This window comes from Epargyreus clarus, unplaced genomic scaffold (genome assembly GCF_041222505.1).
Source record: "Epargyreus clarus isolate Ecla_fem2 unplaced genomic scaffold, WU_Ecla_fem_2.2 ptg000012l, whole genome shotgun sequence".
Classification (NCBI taxonomy): Eukaryota; Metazoa; Arthropoda; class Insecta; order Lepidoptera; family Hesperiidae; genus Epargyreus; species Epargyreus clarus.
The window spans coordinates 7,616,584-7,637,842 of record NW_027332220.1 but is presented as its reverse complement, the minus strand read 5'-3'; the positions used below and the strand labels follow the sequence as shown (position 1 = coordinate 7,637,842).

Genomic DNA, 21,259 nt, shown 5'->3' with positions numbered 1-21,259 from the left:
CCCAGAGGAGTTGTTGAATGACATCCGAATTGCCAATGCTAACTGCTTTCTTTCATATTTTATACCATATCCCAGGTCCTCTATCTTGGATAAAAGTAATCGCGGAAAAAGGATGATAGAGCATCTTTTATAAACAGGCGCTGATGGCAATACTCAAGAGAAAAACGGTCAACTGCTTTACATCTAGCCATTTCAAAAGGACGTCGTCCAATCATCGATTTAATATTACAGCATGATGATGATGTTAATATCAAAAATAATTCTAGAATTTCTTCTCTTTGTGTTGCTGCTGCCTGCAGAGATTTTAAAACTGTTAGTAGTTTAATTAATTTTACAGCTCGAGTTAATAATATAAGTTGTGACTATGACGATGAGCTGAAATCATATATGCCTTTACATTTGGCAGCAAGAAATGGGAACAATGAAATAGTGGAAATCTTGTTAAAGGAAGGTGCAGATGTTGAAGTGCTGAATGAATAAGGATGATGAGACACCGCTTCATGATGCTATTAACAACGGACGCGTCGAAGTTGAGGTCAGGTCAGGTCAGGTCAGGTCAGGTCAGGTCAGGTTAGGTTAGGTTAGGTTAGGTGATCGGCGCGCCTGGTAGATTCCTTTATTGGTCTTAACGCAGACCTTCCGGGTCTCAGGAAAACAAAAATCGCTGATCCTGATTATCCTAGTAAGGATAACGGGTCAGAATGTTTAAAATATTGAATTGTCATCGGTCCTTAATAAGTATGCCAAATTTCGAGTTAATCCGACGTTTTGAAGGGGGTTAAAATCATGTTCAAAGATTCCGTTACATACTAACATACCAACATACCAACATACATACGTCTGAAGCTAATAAAAAGCGTATTAAAAAAAAGGCAAAACTTTGTAAATATTGACTTATACCAACGGGCGTAAGCAAATAACTACAGCTACAACTAAAGATACTATGTATTCTATTCGGATAGTATGACAGTCGATAACGGACAGTAACAATGGATGACACATGATCTTTCTCAGGCGTAATCGGTGCAATGACCCTCGAATTAAGAACACATTGCATTTTTATTGATATTTCGTTTTCGATTCCTCTTGACGTTTTTACTTCCAATATTTACAAATGCCATGTTCTTATTTGTATTTTAAACACATGAGGTATAATATTTTGTAATGTATGACATTTAATTATTATATTTTTCTCTTCTTACAGGATCGAATGAGAAGAATGTAACGGAAGAATGTCACAGCGCGACTTTTCGGAGGTTTGTTCAATTTATGTTTTGAAATAGTAATACTTTATAATAATTTCTAAGGTGGTAGAAGCCCCTGTGGTTCAACTCCGGCGGCACTACCGCCACACCTATTTCAGCCTAATAACAGCAGTGTTAGGCGCTGCTGTGTTCCGGTTTGAAGGGTATGGTAAGGGAGACAGACTTATCCGAGGCGTTCCAGCTTAGTCGTCAGGGGTAGCGGCGCATCTGTGGCCGATCTCCGGTAGGAATATCTAATCCTATCTGGGGTTGATTACAGATGTCCATGGGCGATAGTAGCCACTTACCATCAGGTGGACTGCATGCTCGTCTGCTACTCCTATATTATAAAAAAAAATAGTTACTCTAATACTAATTGACTGTCCATTGGCTGCTATCGCGTCAGTGACAATAAATTAAGCAATCTTTTGACTTAGCTACTGAGTTGTTGCTTTAGCCGCTACCACTCGGACGTCTACATTGTCGTTTAAGAGACCGACGAGATACACATGTTTGATTATTAAAAGAAGTCGACTGTCTACGCGTTTGTATAGATGAACAAGTCGCTAAATAATCCTATAGTAAGTTTTGACAGTCGCGTTAACCGCTGTTTAATCGTTAAAACTACTAGTTGCTCATTCGTGCTAAATCATTCGGCTGAATATCGACACTATAGCAAGCGAAAGCAAGTATTTGCTTCAACAACTTTCTGTTAAATCATAGTCAGTATTTGCATACAAATTTGGTGTCATGACGCTAGTTACACGATTTAAAATTAAAATTGTGATCGACTTCTGACGTGACAAAAGTGTCAATTTTAAAATTGGCAAATCATTATTCGCTACTTCAATAGCCGCTATGCGTAGGTACGTATAATTCATTGTACAATGACTTCGTGGGATTACAATACTCACTGTACCGTGAAAAACTGCTAATTCCAATTGTCACGCTTGTAAGTAGTCGATATTACAAACTACTTAAACTACGCAGGTTAAAAACGATTACAGTGATATTTATTCAAAATAACATTTTAAATATGATAATAATAAAAATCGGTAAGCTACGTAATCAATGTATTAAATTTATCTTAACATCAAATCAACTTTTATCGTAACTTCTATACTCGTCCATATTCTTTCTTCCATGTCCTCTAGATAGCTAAAGACTAAACTAAAGCAACTAAAGCCTCTCCACAAAACCGTGGCCTTATTCGAAAAGGAAACATAATAAACAAGCTACATTTATCGGCCAAACTATTTCTATGTATAGATTCTGAAGACAGCGCGGCATAAATCTAAGAAACATATGTTTTAGGAATACAAAATGGGTGCCTTAATCCCATTTGGAATCCGGAAACTTCAGCGCGAGTTAGAACGTGCTCTACAATACCGTAATCTTATAATTGATTATCCTATTTTCAAAGCCTTTGAATATTAAATTTGAACCGAATTCATTTATGTATTGGTTTTGGAAATGCATTGAATTAGGATATTCTAATATTTGATATGGTAATTTGGATCTAAGTCATCAGGTGTTTGAATATGATATTGGTATAAAACTCCATATCAGTTATTACTTACTTGTATTGAAAATATGAGTAAATTCCAGTTTTAGTAATAAAAATAGGAGCCAATAAATAGTTGAATAAAAAATGTTCATAAATTTGCTTAGTAAATAATTTGTAATCCTTAGATAAATCTCAGGGCTCCTGGAAGAGATTTCATTTTTAAATAAGCAATCTCTTGTACTATATTTCTAAAAAGTTTGCTAATATTACTACCCGTATACAAAAACTCAAAAATAAATAATTAAAAAAATGTAATAAGATCACATTACTTCCATACATTAAAATTACTACCACGTACTTATTTTTTTTATTATTTAAAAAAAAATAAAAAGTTAGTGTTCCGATTATACCGTCGCAATTCGCTGTCCGGGTGCGTTGTACCGCTATCCTACAAGCTGACCACCTGAGTGGTTGGGAACAAACCCGCTCGTTGGAAGCATGCCCGACGCCCGTATCTTAACTATGATGAACTTCACTTGAGATTCTCGGACAACTTACTTGTAAGTAAATACACAAGTGGGACAAACGCATATTTAATTCGCAAATACTTAAAAAGACATTTCTTAAATACAATTTAATTGGTTGACTACATTTGTACTATATTTTTAAAGTGTTTGCTACTATTACTTTTCAGTGTAAAAAAACTTAAAAATAAATAAATAAATGTAATAAGATCACATTACTTTACATTAAAATTACCACTTAAACCTAGTTATTTTAATGATTTTTTTATTTTGTAAAAAAAATATCAGTGTCTCAATTGTACCGTCGGAATTCGCTGTCCCGGTACGTTGTACCGCTTTCCTACAAGCTGACCACCTGAGTGGTTGGGAACAAACCCGCTCGTTGGAAGCATGCCCGTATCTTAACTATGATGAACTTCACTTGAGATTCTCGGACAACTTACTTGTAAGTAAATACACAAGTAGGACAAACGCATATTTAATTCGCAAGTACTTAAAAGGACATTTCATAATACAATTTAATTTCACCACGGCCCTAAATAATAAGCTAGCTAAAACGATATGTTGAATCTATATTATCTATAATACTATATGTCTTATCTATAATACATATTATCTATAATCTACACTATGTATTATAGATTAGATAATCTATAATACAATATCGATTAGAGTGAGAGAGTGAGTGTGATATATTAAGAAGTCTTTTTTTACATTCATCCCTACGTAGAAATTAGCCTACTTGTTACGTACGAACGCACTACTTTTCTGATAATAATTGTTTATATGCAAGATTAAATTTCATTATATCTATATTTATGTATTCAAAAAATGATTATTTACTTATTTTTAGTGGAAATGTGACATTATTTTTCTAAAAGTCCAGGATTGGATTGGAGACTCAAGAATATGAAGGAAAAATAAGAAATAAATTCATTTTTTTGCCATAAAATGCCTATTATGATTGTTCCGTATTTTCCTTCGATAATAACAAATTATTTCTACAAAATAAAAGCAAAGTAACTTGAATTATTACATATTATATTACAGCAAATTATGTATGTAAATGACTCCACGGTGACACGAAACGCCCCAGCACCGCCTACGCCATTCATACCCTCTCGTCAGCATGGACATTGTTGAAAGTTCAAAAGGTTTACTTTGTATCTGAGTACGGAAGTCGTATTGTCAAGTATTACTGTATTTAAGAAATATTTCATTTACTTAATAATTTACTCATACAATAGTAATACAAGTACATTTTGCTTAAAGTCACCTTTAGTAATAAAGTTTCCTCGCTAGCAGTGTTATTGTGTAGATTATTGCTTGCCAGAAGGTAATAAGAAAGTTAAATTAAAAATTGAATTGAATCTATAAACTTCTATTTACAAAAACTGAAAATGGGAGTGTCTCAATTCGATGCGTTTGATTGTTAGTTTTTATTAAAACGGTATAAAATATTTCAAGTGTAATTAAATTAACTTTTTTTTGTAAATATTGTTCAATTTTTTTTTAATAATGTTCTTTCTAAGTTTAGATAACTGAGGCGTTCATATTATAATGTAGAGGCCACTTATTGTAATGTACAATAATAATCGCTCCATCCTCTTAGTACTCGAAGAGTTTAGGCCAAAGTTTATCGCGGCTAAACCTCGTTGATACACTTCATAGACCTAAGTGAATATTACTTAAGAGTGAAAGGAATTACAAAGTTCCTTACTATATATCTTACTGCTAGAACGAAGTAATTATTTATTTCAAACGAGCTCATAATTTTAACAAATCATGGGTATTTTTCCAGCGCGAAGTACTAGTTCGAAGTAAAAATGATTCTTCCGCTATAATTATTTCTTTTTCAATTTTTTTTTGTGCCCTTTACCATCTGGTGCCTAAAGCGACAACTCCACTCATTCTACCCTTGGGCTGGTTCCACAACCTTCAACTCGACCCTCAGTTATATAATTGATATTTGGATGTCCCTAGATCCCTTTACCACCCTAGAGCGGTGTATCCATTTCTTCGCTGTATCCATCCCCATCTCGCGGAATCGGCCCTGGTACCTTCAGTTCGAACCTAAACCTCAATGTAAAAAGTTCCACTAGACTATCTCTACCACTACATTTTACATCATACGTGTCTTATGTCTTTATTATATCTACTTTACACAAGAACACGTGCCTCGTAGCACATCATCACGTGCTCTACGGATGATTGTAGAGTTACGCCTTAAGGAATACGTGCTGGGATTTTATTATGTGTTACCCTTTCATCTAGAGTCGAGATTATAAAAATAATATGGACGACGTAGTCATGAGAGTATGGTAATTATATATTTGTTCATGAACATCGTTCATATATTTATGTAGAGAATAAATTCTACATAAAAATATAATAATATTTTGATTTTATTTAGATTTTCTTAAGCAATGTAGTTGTGCCTTATATATTATAGGACGCTTGTTATTTGTCAAAAATAACTGTGACAGTGGTGCCTCAAAACTGGACCGAAGAATGACTACCACCTACAGAAGTCAAAGCCCGTATTCAAAATGCCTTGAACCTTAGATTAAAATAGGTGTGACGGTGAGCAACATCCGTTACCAAACAAGGAATACTCCAATATAATAAGTGAGTACTCGAAAGTCCGAACAGAGGCCGTGAAGGCCTAAATAATAGCGATGACAAGGCACTATAGCATGATAGATGTGGTTTAAAACAGTCGGCGGGCGCTGTAACAAATCCGGCTGAGAGGCGCCGCATTCTTGCACCCGCGACGTAATTACAGGTACCTGCGCTAGAAATATACAGTAGTTTAATTTCATACAGACACAGGAGTTTGAGATGCGCCAACAGATGATTATGTCTGTGTGCGTTGCATGTACGAGTAGTTGTATTTAACGATTATTGAAGACTCTGCTCCGCTGAAAATATTTTAGAAATAACATCTTTGTTTGTTTTCTTTAATTGTTGACTTTGTTAATTGTATAAACCTATTCAGGGTTCAAGCATTATTCTGCCTAAAACTGTTATTTTCCTCTCGACAAAAGTACATGTTATATGACACATAAATCTTTTATTTTTTAAGCAAGGACTGATGTCCACTAACAAAATAGACTATTGAAATCGATTGAGCGGTCTCAGATGTGAAGGTTTCCTCGTGATTATTATCCTTCACCTTAAATCGAGTGATTAATATTGAAGGTGGTAGAACCCATTGTGGTTCGACTCCGGCAGCACCACCGCCACAACTACTTCTGCCATATTACAGCAGTGTTAAGCGCTGCTGTCTTCTGGTTTGAAGGATGTGGTAAGGGAGACATTCTTTTCCGAGGGGTTCCAGCTTAGTCCTCAAGGGTAGCGGCGCATCTGTGGTGTAGAAATATCTATCCTATCTGGGGTTGATTACAGATGTCCATGGGCGGCAGTAGCCACTTACAATCAGGTGGACTGCATACTCGTCTGCTACTCCTATATTATAAAAAAAAATTAATTCGCACATAATATCTAAAAATATGAGTTGCGTGCCTAGAATTCGAACCTCGTACCCTTAGATTGGAAGACCGAATTTTGACCCTACTGGTCACAGATTTTTATCATTATAATATCATTTTATAATGTTAAATCTCGTATACTAAATGAAATATCCAGCAAATGCTTATTTATTTGAAGTAATTATTATTGCGTAGTGTTTGTGTTAAGACACAGTGGGGTACATGAACATTAAATGTTGACTCTAGACACCTTTAATGCTGTAACGGATTTTCTACTAAAATAATGATTATTGCTTGATCAGTTCATTTCCTTCTCCATATTAATTATACTAACATTTCCTTTATTTTGTTTGGTTAGGATATAGTTAGAAATGAACTTAGTTTTAGACAATAAGTAATTCTATAGAAATACCGTAGTTTCTACTGAGCTCTATATGTAAAGATTCTATAGCATATATCAAAGTGTAAGTAGAATACAAAAGTAATAGATATGCTACATTCCAATAACTACTTCAAATTCTCTACATCTAAATCAAATCAAATCAAATCAAATTTATTTTGTAAAATGCTTCATATACATTTTGTCATCACTGACGTACAAAATTATTAATAAAATTACAGGATCAATTATTATTATTTAAATATAAAATTATACACACAAATATCAAAATTAATAAATTAGAATACATTATAATTACAATGTCAAGACTTTTAGCCACTTATACAAAAATAAAATTTCAATTTAATAAAACTTGATATTACATACTGAATAATTTAATCATTTTATGTCAAGAAATTCTTGCACATTGTAAAAACATTTGTCAATTAGCCACAATCTTAGTTTATGTTTGAATTTTGTTAGTGGCAAGTCTTTTATGTCCGTAGGAACAGCATTGAATATTCTTCCACACATAGCGACACAATTTCGGTGATAGAAAGCTGTTCTAGGTTTTCTAGGAAGTACTAGTCGGTCTGGATTTCTAGAGTTCCTAGGGTATATATCACTTGCCTTTACAAATAAATTTTGATTAGCTCTACTACCTACTATACTAATCTAGGCTGACTTATATTATGACATCTTAGTCAAGAGTGGTGACGCATCTGTGATCGGGTTCATGTAGAATCCCTGTAATATATTAAGTTGGTTATGGAGGTCCATAAGCGGCACTGACCAGATACTATCAGATGGATTGTATGCTCGTTGGTTACTTCTATAACATGAATAGAATTATATTAATATAATAACACTTAGTGTAACATAATAATAATAAATTCACTTCATTAAAGTGCACAAACGCCCTTTTAATGAATTCTTTAAATGTATTGAAAGCACCTTTTATTGTGTCCATAAACTTGTTTGAATTAGGACCTCGTTACGAATTGTAATACGTATGCTAAGGTTTTAAATGCTCTTTAAGTACTAAGTAAAATTATTGTTTAGTTACTGTTATCTTTTTCTTATGTTACCCAAAAAAAAATATATGAACCTTATATTACTATAGTAGATATCAGTCATTGTGATAGTGTGTAGCTACAATTTTACGGCCGTTTTATGTGTATTAAAGTTAACGGTAAAAAAAAGATACCGACTGAATTGATAACCACCTCCTTTTTGAAGTCGGTTAATAAAGGGATAAAAGATAGCAATGCTGATGTTTCCCAAATGAGACGTATAGGCATTCGACTTTAAATTAACTGATTGTTAATTTGAAGTCGGATAAAATGGTTACTTAAAACATAGCTTCCGAAGGGCTATCATAGTTACAGATTTGTGTCAAATTCACCAATACCACATGTACAGCTGGCATTCAAAAATAATTGTCTATGACGTAATTTCCATTAGTTATGTGAATTTGGTCATGGAATGTACCATTACTTAAATTAAGAGAGCCAAGGGCTAAGGAACGAATCTTTTAATGTCACGGCAGCTGAGGAATGTTCCGCCTTAAGCCGGAATGTCCAGGAAGGCGAAGTTGTATCACTTCAGTCGTGAACCAACGCAGATGTAAGGCTTAGTCGCACAGGTAGAGGACAGCGACAAGATGGCGATTTCTGACCTTTATTAATTATCAATCTATTCAATGTTTGCTTATCAGAGTGTTTGTTTGACAATTCCTTCAAGCAAGTCATCAAATTTCGATGATTGGATAAAAATAGATACATTGGTTGTAAATAACGGAAATTAGTTAAAACAATACGACAGTCGTCGCACGACGCACCAACGATACCATAGGCGAAAATTATTCCATGTATATCATGCAAAATTACCAAATGTACTAATATTCACCGGAATGTCCGTACTGAATTGTTAGACGATCACTTGATGACATTTGATTTTCGTTAACGGCGAGTGATGTACAATCACATACATAGTTAAAACCATCTAGTGTCCATGTCGGACTGAGATTGATGCGAATGGTGCGGACATCTCGGTTGTCTTTGTCAATATGCGACTTATTTTTTTTTATAATATAGTAGTAGCAGACGAGTATGCAGTCCACCTGATGGTAAATGGCTACTGCCGCCCATGGACATCTGTAATCAACCCCAGATAGGATTAGATATTCCTACCTGAGGTTGGCCACAGATGCGCCGCTACCCCGGAGGACTAAGCTGGAACGCCTCGGAAAAGTCTGTCTACCTTACCACACCCTTCAAACCGGAACATAGCAGAGCCTAACTGCTGTTATTAGGTAGAAATAGGTGTGGCGGTGGTGCCGCTGGAGTCGAACCACAAAGGGTTCTACCACCTTCAACCACGACTGCGGTCAACTTAGCCACTGCAACTGCTACCCTGCTGCACTGCAAAAACTTAGCCACGATTGCGGTCTAAACACCTGTTTTTTCGCATTTCGATCGCGTCGCTGTCGCCTTACCGGTGAGACTGGAGCCTAAGTAATGCGAAGCGAGATGTTACAAACGAGAACATCATTATATAGAAACGCGACAGACGGACGAACTACGCGCTCTAACTGTCTGTAAATCAATATTTACATTTGTTCTATGTTCATTATACCCGCAGCTTTCTTGTATACGTATTTAGCAAGTAAGTTGTGTATAAACCTATGTGGCATTCAAAATATATGATAATAAAAATAGAAGGCGTTAATAATCCCGGTGTCTTCCCAAGGACCGTCATCAAAAATGGCAAAGAGGTATAAAATATGATGATGAATATATGATGAATTTTAGTATTATATTTTTGATGTTATGTAAGAAAGGAACAGTCATGCAGTTCATTCAAATCTAAGCGACCGTTGCAGCTTATGGATAAAGTTAAAAAATGCAAAAGAGTATTCCTGCTTACCTAAAAGAAACGACGGAGAACGGAAATCTCTACCACCTTTAGAATGCTTTTTCCCAATTCTGTACAAGGCAGATAACCTATGGATGTGAGTCAAATACAAAAGGTTCTCTAAATTTTCATTCGATGAAATTTCGTTCAAATCCCGTAATAAACATTTAGTACTACCACGCAAATACGAGTACAAATCTAAATAGACATTGTATGAAAAACATTTTTTTTATATAGGAGTAGCCGACGAGCATGCAGTCCACCTGATGGCAAGTGGCTACAGCCGCCCATGGACATTAAACCCAGATAAAATTAAATATTCCTACCTAAGGTCGGCCACAGCTGCGCCACTACCCCTGAGGACTAAGCTGGAACGCCTCTGAAAACTCCGTCTCCCTTACCACACCCGTCAAAACGGAACACAGCAGCGCCTAACACTGCTGTTATTAGGTAGAAATAGGTATGGCGGTTGCCGCCGAACCACAAAGGGTTCTACCACCTTCACCTGTACATTATTCACTTTGAAAAAAAGGTAACGTATATCCTTCCACATACATAATATCCATATCATTATCCAGGTCCTGATACCTGCATATGTGTGCATTACGTAATAAACAACATCACGTTACACCTTATAGGATCGCGTGTTTGTTCACTCCTAGCAATTACTAAGCAACCTGTATAAGATTATACTGGTTTACTCATCATATCTGAACATTTGTGCATCTATGTAACGAGATAGCTTGTTACCGAAAGGGTAACTGAGGAATAGCATCGTTTATATTTTGAACTGTTTATACATACTTACGTATATAATGTAAGTAATATGACGAGCATGGAGGCCACCTGATGGTAAGTGGCTACTGCCGCCCATGGGCATCTGCAATCAATTTCAGATAAGATTATATTCCTATCCGTGGTCAGCTAAAGATGTGCCGAGTGAACCAGGTGAAAAAAGTATAAAAAAAGTAATATTGTACTATTGGTTGAATATGATGCTACCATCTAAGTAAGTACTTACGAATTTATGATCGGCTTCAGGGAAAATCCCACTTTTATATGGAGTTAGTTATAAATCCATTAGTGGACATTCCATCGGATGGACTCTATGATTTTGTTCTATTTTCACACTATTTTTTTGTCTAACTCGCTTACTAAATCAATATAGGTACTATATATACGTTTTCTTATGTATAACAGCGTTTACAATAAATATCCAAGGCTGGTACTAACAACAGGAACTAATAACCTCTGCGTATCATTTCTTATATCAAACTGGTATTACCCGTGGATAGTTTATCAACGCTTCGTCTCTAATTAATAATTAACATACGTTAAATATTAATTATAATTAATTAGAAATGCCAAAAAACGCACGTATCGTATAACTGTTACCGCATTTTAATATTACCAGTTGGACGATGAAAATGATAATATATCGAAGACTCCATATGTAATGGCTTTTATATTTATTGTAAGTTATACGTAAAATTTTATGAGACGAATTTTTAAATCTTGATTGCTGGGCGGGACGAGACAGTGTATCAAGTCTTGAATTGTGTACTTTAGTCCTGACAATTCTTATATCGTAAATTTAAGGAGTTGGATTGCAGTGCGTTTTATAATCATCATAAAATAAATAGGCTAAGACAAAAGGGTTAAAAATATTTTACTCTTTTATCAAATGTTTTGTTTCGTAAAGCTCGTGTTATTAAATAAATCCTTGAATTTATAATATTCTTCATAATGATCATGGTCTAGTTCAAGCCTATAGGTAAAAACTATTTAAAATAATAATAATTAAAAGATAACCTCGTTACTTTTCTGTCATTAATGTCGATTTAGTGTCATTCATTGCAACCAGCACGAAAAATACTGAAATGAGAAGAAAATTGTAAATTGATCCTTTAAATATTTACCTGACCGGGGATAGACCGCGGAGACTTATCTCATGACTTATGACAGGTTTTTCTCAAATCTTAATATTACATATAGCGGATACAAAGTTGCAAATTACGTTACTCCTTTGTGATTTTATTTATCATGATACCAAGCGTAGGCAAAAAAATAAAACTTATTACATATATTGGATATACTAATAGCTGGTTTAAAGTTAATTCCGCTATTCCGTTTAATGTCTTAAAACAGCATCCATAATGATACAGGAATCGAATTCGTTCCTTTGTCGGCACGACCGCAGATACCGGCACCGCAGAGATATCGGCGACCACAATGACTGATGGTGCTTAATGTCTTTCCTGTATTTTAATGGTTCTCGGTTAAATTTCATGATTTGAGTATATCCAGTGTAGCTTGATTGTAGCCTCTAAGCTGATCCTATTATCTACTCGGTAAATAAACTTCTCATATATATCTATTGTTATAGGTATGTGTTCATGATACTTAAAATACAAGATCTCTACATGACCCCACTAGACTTTCATTAAGTTCTTCAAATTTTCCTTTACATTAGATTTACGTAGATATTTGGCAGGTGCCAGAATCAGAAGTAATCCCGCCACACCTATTGTTAGCATGAAGCGTTTCAATGATCGGGAACATGTTGCTTAAGAGTAGCAATTTATCTGTGATCGATTGGCTATATGTAGGTGGCAGTGATCACTTACGAAACTTACTTGAAAAATCTCAGGTTGTACTAAAATCACCTAAGATTCGAATACGGACCTGTGGAAGGTCTAAATTTAATTAATCATTCCTTATGAAAGCTTTTTGATGATTTTATAGATAAAGAAAAAGTCTTTATACTCTTACACTTTAATATTAAAAGAACATAGTTCATCAAACGGCAATGATTAATTCTTTCACACTAGAACCTACACTTATGAAGAAACTTTGAGGTTTCTAAATATTCATAATTTACGATTAGGTACGTTGCTGCGTCGTTTTATGGGTATTCGCAGTAACGTTACTCTCAGGTATATATGTAATATGTAACGACAGGTAATTATACAGCATAAAATAGCGTACAGTATAAACCAGTTTACCGTTTAAATTTATTATATGAGAATTTCCCGCGGATGCGCTATAAAATTTTATTCAAAACCCAATACAGTGATTTTATAACAAAATATTTCATTATTATTATAACACTTAAGCGCTTTTATGTATAAACTGATTATAGGTCTTCCCTCGAAATGATTAGGTTTTAGAGCATAGTCTATTACGCTGGGCTAGGGCAGGTTAATCTGGGGGCATGACAGTGCCCTGCCAAGTCGAGCAATTAATTTCACACTATTTTAAGAACTTTATGAAGTAAGCTTACGGTTTTATCTCTCAGGCTCCTTGGTTACCTGACAATGTCTTCCGTTAGTGTTAGAGCAAGAGATAATTAAATTATGATATTCACGTAACTAGCAAAAAATCTTGCGATATTTTGATCCGGGATTCGAACCATAGACTCAAATGTATTAACGTGACAGATGAAAATTCATATCCAATATCAATTATTCCTATACTACAACAGTAGGTAAAATATAATAAAGTGAGTCACAATCACATCACCTATAATATATAACATAAATAATGTCGAATATTTTTGTAATAAAGTTTTATTTAAATTTACTTTAAAGAGTCCCTAGATTGTAAGATTTCTTAGCTCACGTACTTCCAAACGCAGGTATATTATACCAGCGAGCCCAGCCTTGGCTAATTCCAGGATCGCGCGTCGCTACATTCTTGGGCGTCTAATAACTAATTAAGCTCCTGCCCACCCTCTCGTTCCGTGCAGGAGTGCACTTGAATACTTTTGTATGTACCTACATGATTTACAGGTAATGGCTTTATTGTGATATGATATTAAGAAAAATAATAAAAATATGACCGACTTCGATGGCATTGAAAATAAGAATGATTTAATAATTAATTGTATGAAGTTTGGTTTACTGCTTATTTCTATTCAGCGGTAAACATATTCTTCCAGATAACGAAGTAAAATATTGTGTCCTTAATAAGCACTGACTTCTAAACTGAGTAGAAAACAAGCATTTATATGGCGAATTGTTCAAAGAAATTCTTACTTATTGCTACTAGTAATGCATCAGGTAAGCCTTTCAGTTTTCATAATTTAGAAATTCTATGACTTTACTTAAAACTTCACTTACAACACCACATTTTTCAAATAAAAATCTGGCGCTTAATATTGCTGTTATATAAAAAAAAAATAGAAGCGGGAGAGGTGCCACTGGACTCGAACCACGAAGGGATTTGTCACTTTTACTATTCATACTCATTGAAATTGAATCTTTACGTCTTTTACTCACAATTACACTGGGGCAAGTTCTTACGAATGGTTGTATTTTATTGCCCTATTAACTACAGACGTACCTTAGATCGAAGAGAAAGTACCACAATTTTAACGAATCCTATATTTTACGTTTCTGTAAATCTAAACAAGAATTTATGATATTGACAACATCTTTACATTGACACTAATATCCCGGATACATTATGCACTCAGACGGCAGTTGTAACTGTCATCTGACAAGTTATTGAACAATGTTTGTGACAAATGCAAAATAATTGTATTGCGAATGCGGCCCTGTTGAGCATCGTGGATAATCTTTGTATCTCGATTGTTATTATAAACTTTATGCTTCAGTCGATTACAGTTGCCTCGTTCGGAATCCGAACGGAATAATGTAATTTTCGAAGCTTTAAATTTTGTTTGCTTTTTTTGTACAACGCGCAATCGCTGCTCGACCGGTAAAATGAGAGCCCTCACGGCCCATACGGTTCGCGTATTACTTTCGGACTTCGTAACTGCACTGGCTTCAAAATACTGGTCAGCTATAAAATACACGTTCCCTACCCCGCCCACACTGGCTGGTCTTCCAGCTAACGAAAATAAAAGAGAACTCTTAATCCGCGATAATGTTCGTCGTAATAACAGCCTGAATATAATTAAATGAAAGAAGAAACAAATTTGATGCGATAGCAGTCATTAAGGCTTTAAATTAGTCGGGAGAAGCCACTGATACTATACCGGTGAGCTGCAATGAATGATATTTAAAAGTAATGAACAGTTTTATTGACAAAAGATTACATACCTACGTATATTTCACGGAATGCGAATACCATAAACAAGTTTACTACAGTAAACGAATTAAGGATAGTATGCTCAATAAAAACGTTAACGAAAAATAAAAACACGGATAAATCACCAAATATTCCCATCACAAGAAAATCGCTATTAAGCTAAATAAATAAAGCCGTCAAAAACTTTATCTCACGATGCATACATCTTGCGTAAATATTCCGTAATAATTTACGTAAATAAAAAAACGGTAGCATGCGACGCAATGCGCCTCTGGGCTATCATTTTGACAGCAAAAACAAGATGGCGGTGGATGATTGCGCGCGAAACCGATCGTCACGAGCGCATTCCCGCACCGTACGCGTGCCGGAACAAAAACTATGATATGAAAGTAATTTTCCCTGGGACATCACTTTAACCGTACAGCGAGTTAAGCCTACAGCAATTGAAACGTGGTGCGGATATTCAGCTCGCATTTTTCCAATGCGTAAAGTATTTCGCAATATAAGTATTACATTGTGGAATTGTTGTAAAAGTAATGCAAATTATACATGCAGTAATTATAAAAGTTACAAAAAATATACTTCATATTTTCACATACCTAGGTAGGTTTAATTAATTTGTTTCAATATTGATTTCATTATTTTTAATTCGTATGACAAAAATATACAAAAATCGTCATTTTGAATTTACAACATTCTTTATTCGAAGTTGTTACAATAACTTGATGATATTTAAATTTAGACCCGCTTTTTAATTTTTTTAATCAAATGTTAACATTAACAAACCGTTAATTAATAAGTAAAAGGAGACATTAATGATTTACCACTTGAATGAAAATAAAGAGACAGACATGCATACCCAAAAATACACCATAATAATATGAACGGCGTTCTTCACCAGTGTAGTCGATTATTGCCTAATCCCTTTTCATTGCAAGAGGCGACCTGTGCTCAATATACAGACAGTAATAGGTTGATGATGATTTAGATAGCAAGCACTTTAGCATTGTGAATAGCCTTATCCACCGAATGCCTGTATAGAAACAAAAACATAACATAGGAATTTACCTCGTATTATTGGTCATAGCAACAATATGGTAATATTTGTTCCCTAAAATAGCAAACAATGGGGAATTACCATGCACATTGATCGCGGCTGATGATCGTTCTCGTTATTATACAGCATTGAATTCTTTATTGAGTAATTTCCCGTATTTAGGATTATGGTCAACTTGAATAGAGCCTAAAGACACGTCCAGAGATATTGTCTCAAGGGAATATTAAAACCAGAAATAGCATTTAGAAACAGTTTAACCGACAATTTATGGTGTACTCGAAGGAAATGTTATTCTAAGACTGATTTTGTCGAGGTATATAATTTAGAATACATTACATTATATTGCATTACATTGCCTTCAACTTAGCGGTCGTAAACAATAGCGGTATTGTAAATATAGTGATGTTTAATAACTACACTAGATGATAAGCTTCCACCGTTTTAGTTTAGTTCATTATTTTATAATAGGGTTTCCGATACGTATTAGGTATAGGTTGTAAAGAAACAGTTATTAAAAAGGAAAACGGGAATGGAGTCGCAAGTGGAATCTGGTAGTATAATATATAGAAAAAGTAGGGAGATGTAGTCCTGCCACAAAAAATAGACTTTGCCTATTGGATTCATAAGTACCTTAATGTTTTTAATTGGTATCAACTATTTTTTAACTGAGGAAATGTGTTCGAAATTACTTAATTTAATATTTTTAGAATTAGCGAGTCTGAACATATTGACACATGATTAAGTAAAATAACAAAATAATTTGTGCGTGGGTCAAAAGTCACGATCAGCCCTGAAGACCAGCTCGAGATCCTTACATAGCAGTGGGGCGTTACTCACGAAAAGGTAATTGTCGAAGAATGCCAAGAATCCACCACAATCGTATAAGATTTCGCAACAATAACCCAATGAAACATAAAGCACGTAAATTTAACACGTCCTTATAAGAGTAAACTGTATTCCCTACTTGGTCGGCTTACACAAATAAGTATGGAAGTCGTGATGGGACCGCGCCTTCGGGCGAACCGAACAGATGCGCGGAAGTTAAAAACACGATTTTTTAAATATATTATTAAACCGTCGCCGAAAGCGTTTCTTACTGTTAAAATGTTGAAGTGAAAAATTGAATATTTACTTTAAAAATAGAAGTTAGGTATTCCAAAAATATATGTCATAAAAAGAATATATATAAAAACATTACACTGAAAAATCTTGAAAAATCGTCATAAATTTTATAGATATAAAAATTGACCAATTAAAGCAGAGGTCATCAAAACAAGTGTAAATTACTAATCACGGAGATATACCTAAGACAAGCTTAAGAAACTGTTGTTTTATAACAAGATGTTCGTCACCTCAATTATAAATAGGTTCTTCGTTTACATTCACATGTTTTACAAATTGCTTCAACCGTAACTTATTGCATGTTCAAACCGATTCCCATAAAATCCATGCACGTGTACGGCTTGCCTTTCAACTAAACCATCAAAAATTACAGAAATCCGGGCCCAAAATTATTGTGTGATTTGTCTCGGAACCCACACACGTTAATTGTTTTATACTCGCCACGCAAGAATCGTAATTATCCCAAGGCATACAATAAGAAAATAGGCGGGAAAAAATAGACAAAGGGTGACCGACGACGCCATTTTTTCTTTTATTTTAACCCACAGTCCGTACCTGGCGGCTTTGGGATCCAATATACAACCTTTTATTTTTTATTTGCTCGTTTTAAAGATCCTCTAAAATAACCTCGGATCTCCCTAGATGCGTTTAGAATTTCTAAGCTTTAGCCAGTCGCGCTGTGATCCGTGGTTAAATTCTGAGCCGATTCTATGAATGGAAACGACATGAAACTTAAGCTTGTACGTATCCGTCAGCCTTCGTAAAGCACGACCGTAATAATCGCGATGTGAATATTAAATCAAGTTCTTCATACAAGATTATAATTTGAAGTCAGGTTTCCGAATATTCTCATAACTGAAACCCATTATAGATAACAGATAACCTTTCCGCGCGGAACACAAAAACACTCCATAGAATTCCTTAATTTATTATTTAATAAGAGACGCTGGACAGTTCGGGGCTCTGTAAAGCAACTTCAAAATGAATGGAAGATTTTGAGAGAAATAATTACCCAATACGTTGGCGAGTTCGATTATCAGGCGCCTCTTTAAACGAAATTTTAATAAAGCGAATAAGGGCCGATTTCGTCGGTAATTTTTCAAGATCGCTGAAACAATCGACCATCATTACGGGCGAATACGTTCACATCAGTCGCTGTTGCCATGTGACCCGGGGTTTCAAACAGGTTCAGCGGTGAACTTTTAAAATAAAACAACAATCGGAGTTACTCCTCATTAGTGGCATCGGGTGCACTAAGATATGTTTAATTGATTCGGTGGACAAATAGCCAATTGCTCTTAGTCTAAAGCTCTATTCAAACTCCGCGTAGCGTAATCTCGTATTTCCTCTTCAATCCTTAATTCTAAAACTTAACTTTACATCCTGACTCTAAATAGACGCAAAGAAACAATAAGGGCCATAGGTAAAAGGACGCCGTCACGTTTGAGAAGCATTCAACAACCAATCTAAATCGGTGTAGAGCATTATTCGTGGCAAGCAATACATTACGTGCATTCTATAATTCAATTTTCAACTTAACGCATGTGATGTAAAGGACGCAACAATGTATGCTGCGCTTGAATAAAACTTCTTCTCCCAAGCGCTTGATAGTAAGCTTGTGTGTTGCGTCCAACCGTTCTGGATTATACGGGACAAAAAATAATAATATTAATATTATCCTGAAAAAATCTTTATTATATTCCAGATAAATACACCAATATATTGATCTTCGGAATTTTACAACGATAAAATTTAATTGAGATTAGGTTTCAGGTTTAACTGTTCAATCACCTACTTGCAATTGTTCATCACGTACTCTACCTTTTCTCGGAGTACTTTAAATTAATTTAGAACAGCCTTATTTTATGTTAATGTGCCTGTTTGATCAAATCAAGTTTAAGCAGAAGTAAATCAAATTATAAACAAATTGATTTTTACTATGTGTAGTAGACACGTAAAAGAAGTAGCGCTACATAACCGTAACAACCGCAACAGTAAACTTTTTTTTAAGATTGAAGTAGTAAACGATAATGCCATTTAATGGTACCTAAGTGATCCCTCTCACCCATTGACCTCTATGACCATCAACCAACTCTATATCAAGTAAGGGCTCTACCTAAATCCGATTACAGGGGCGTTGTCACTCCAGAGGACTATGGAGGTCGCCTCGTGTGTAAGTGAAATGGCATCCCCCTCTTCCTTTCAAACACAGAATTGCTTCACTGCTAGAAGTAGGTGTCCTTTACACTGTCCCGAATTGTATCATTAAAAAGTTGGTCACCTTATCTGGGGAATGCGGTTCGTGAGAAAAAAATACTCTCGCTTCCGATGCGCTTCGCTAGATAGCGCAGGTGGTGAACGCCGCACGCCGCGTTGTCGGCTCAAAAGAATAGTTTCTTTATTTTTAGGGTTCACGAAGGAAAAAACTCATTATGAAAAATTTGTTGCTACGTCTACTAGTATGAAATGTAGTCTTCGCTCCTTTCTTGTGGCTATTGGCTTGAATCAAATGTAAACACACCATAAAAAGTTGTTTTAGTAAAGTGAGAAGTTTTGCGTTGCTCGAGTGTGTGTGATCGTTTACATTAAAAATACCTGGGCTAATGGACAGTAATACAATGCGGAGCTTCGTTTGCGCTGTTAAATATTTTTTGTTTTTAATTTTAAGTTCCTCTATATATTGAAATTAGTCGTTTGACTTGCATTTTCTTTTCCGTTTAAATAATAATATTTTTGTGCATTGACTTAAAACTTTATTAATACAATTACCTACTGAACAAAGTATTTGTAAAAATTATATTCAAGTTGTCAAGCTCTCCATTAATTAATATTTCAAATACTATCAACATCATCAATGTATTATTTGATAAACATTTATAGGTATTCATTAATATTCGAATGAAAATAAAAACAAAACTTACGAACGAGACTTTATTTTATACTATTAAGTCATTAATACTTTACGAAAACCTTCTCTTATCATCAGAGGCATAGGTTACTGAACTATCCACCAACTAGTAATTCCTCACAACCAATTCATAGTTAGTGACTCAGAATATAAACGAGTATTAAATTAGTCAAATAATAAAACATAATGAACCCTCGTCATTCACGGTAATTCCACCTGACTGTTTTTTCAAGCATTGGAATTCGGTAGCACGTTGACATTCTCTTTTTATTACCTATTTATTACTAAGCACGGCGTGATATCCTCCATCCTTTTGTTGTAAGAACACTCATCGTTTTGATTTGTAAATATTTATTAAGAGACCCTTAGAATATAAAATAATAAAGGCTTATACAAATGATTTGTTTGAAATACCGCGTATTAGGACATATGGCACGTGATCAAACTAGAGGCTGATTTATCGGTGTGATATAAGTTTTTTAATTAAATATTTACATGGCTTTGTCACAAAAAATAATTACTTTTGAAAGAGAGTAGAGACACACTTTATTCCTTTCATAGAAATTTCGGCGTCCATTTCATTCCGAAATGGACGCCGAAATGTCGTCAAAATCATGGGAAGCTTTTCATATCATATGAATTCTGTATTATTGTATATTTTGAGGTATATCTCACTGCGGCACATAATTTATTTCTGGGAAATTATGATGTGGTGTCCCTAATCTTGGAAATTGATTAAAGTACTTCCTTTTATTTTAATGTGAAATGTTAATTTTACAATGTGTGAATAATACGGAAAGACGTGTAATTTTAATGATGTTTCCATTTTAAAATTATAATCTCGTCAAATAAACTTGAAGGACAACTTTTAAAATAGGCGGAGATTACATTTTTCACACACCGTAAAATTATAAGGATGTTCAGAATTTAATTAAACTTTTTGACGTTTTTGGAATAATTTTTAATCACCATTGGAATTGAAAAGAGTCAGTCAGACAAAGTCTTTTTTCGTAAATAACTCAATGTATGATGACGTAATGATGTAAACGTATGTAC

The 21,259-nt window shown here is 34.7% G+C and overlaps 1 protein-coding gene across 1 annotated transcript in view; it reads left to right on the top strand.

Moving 5' to 3' along the window:
* LOC140746280 (uncharacterized) overlaps positions 1-21,259 on the top strand; it is an 88,399-nt gene that overhangs the window by 13,429 nt on the left and 53,711 nt on the right. Inside the window, exon 2 of the mRNA XM_073078360.1 lies at positions 1,205-1,256. Coding sequence (XP_072934461.1) covers positions 1,233-1,256 — 24 coding nt within the window. The 5' untranslated portion in view covers positions 1,205-1,232. The remainder of the gene's footprint in view (positions 1-1,204; positions 1,257-21,259) is intronic.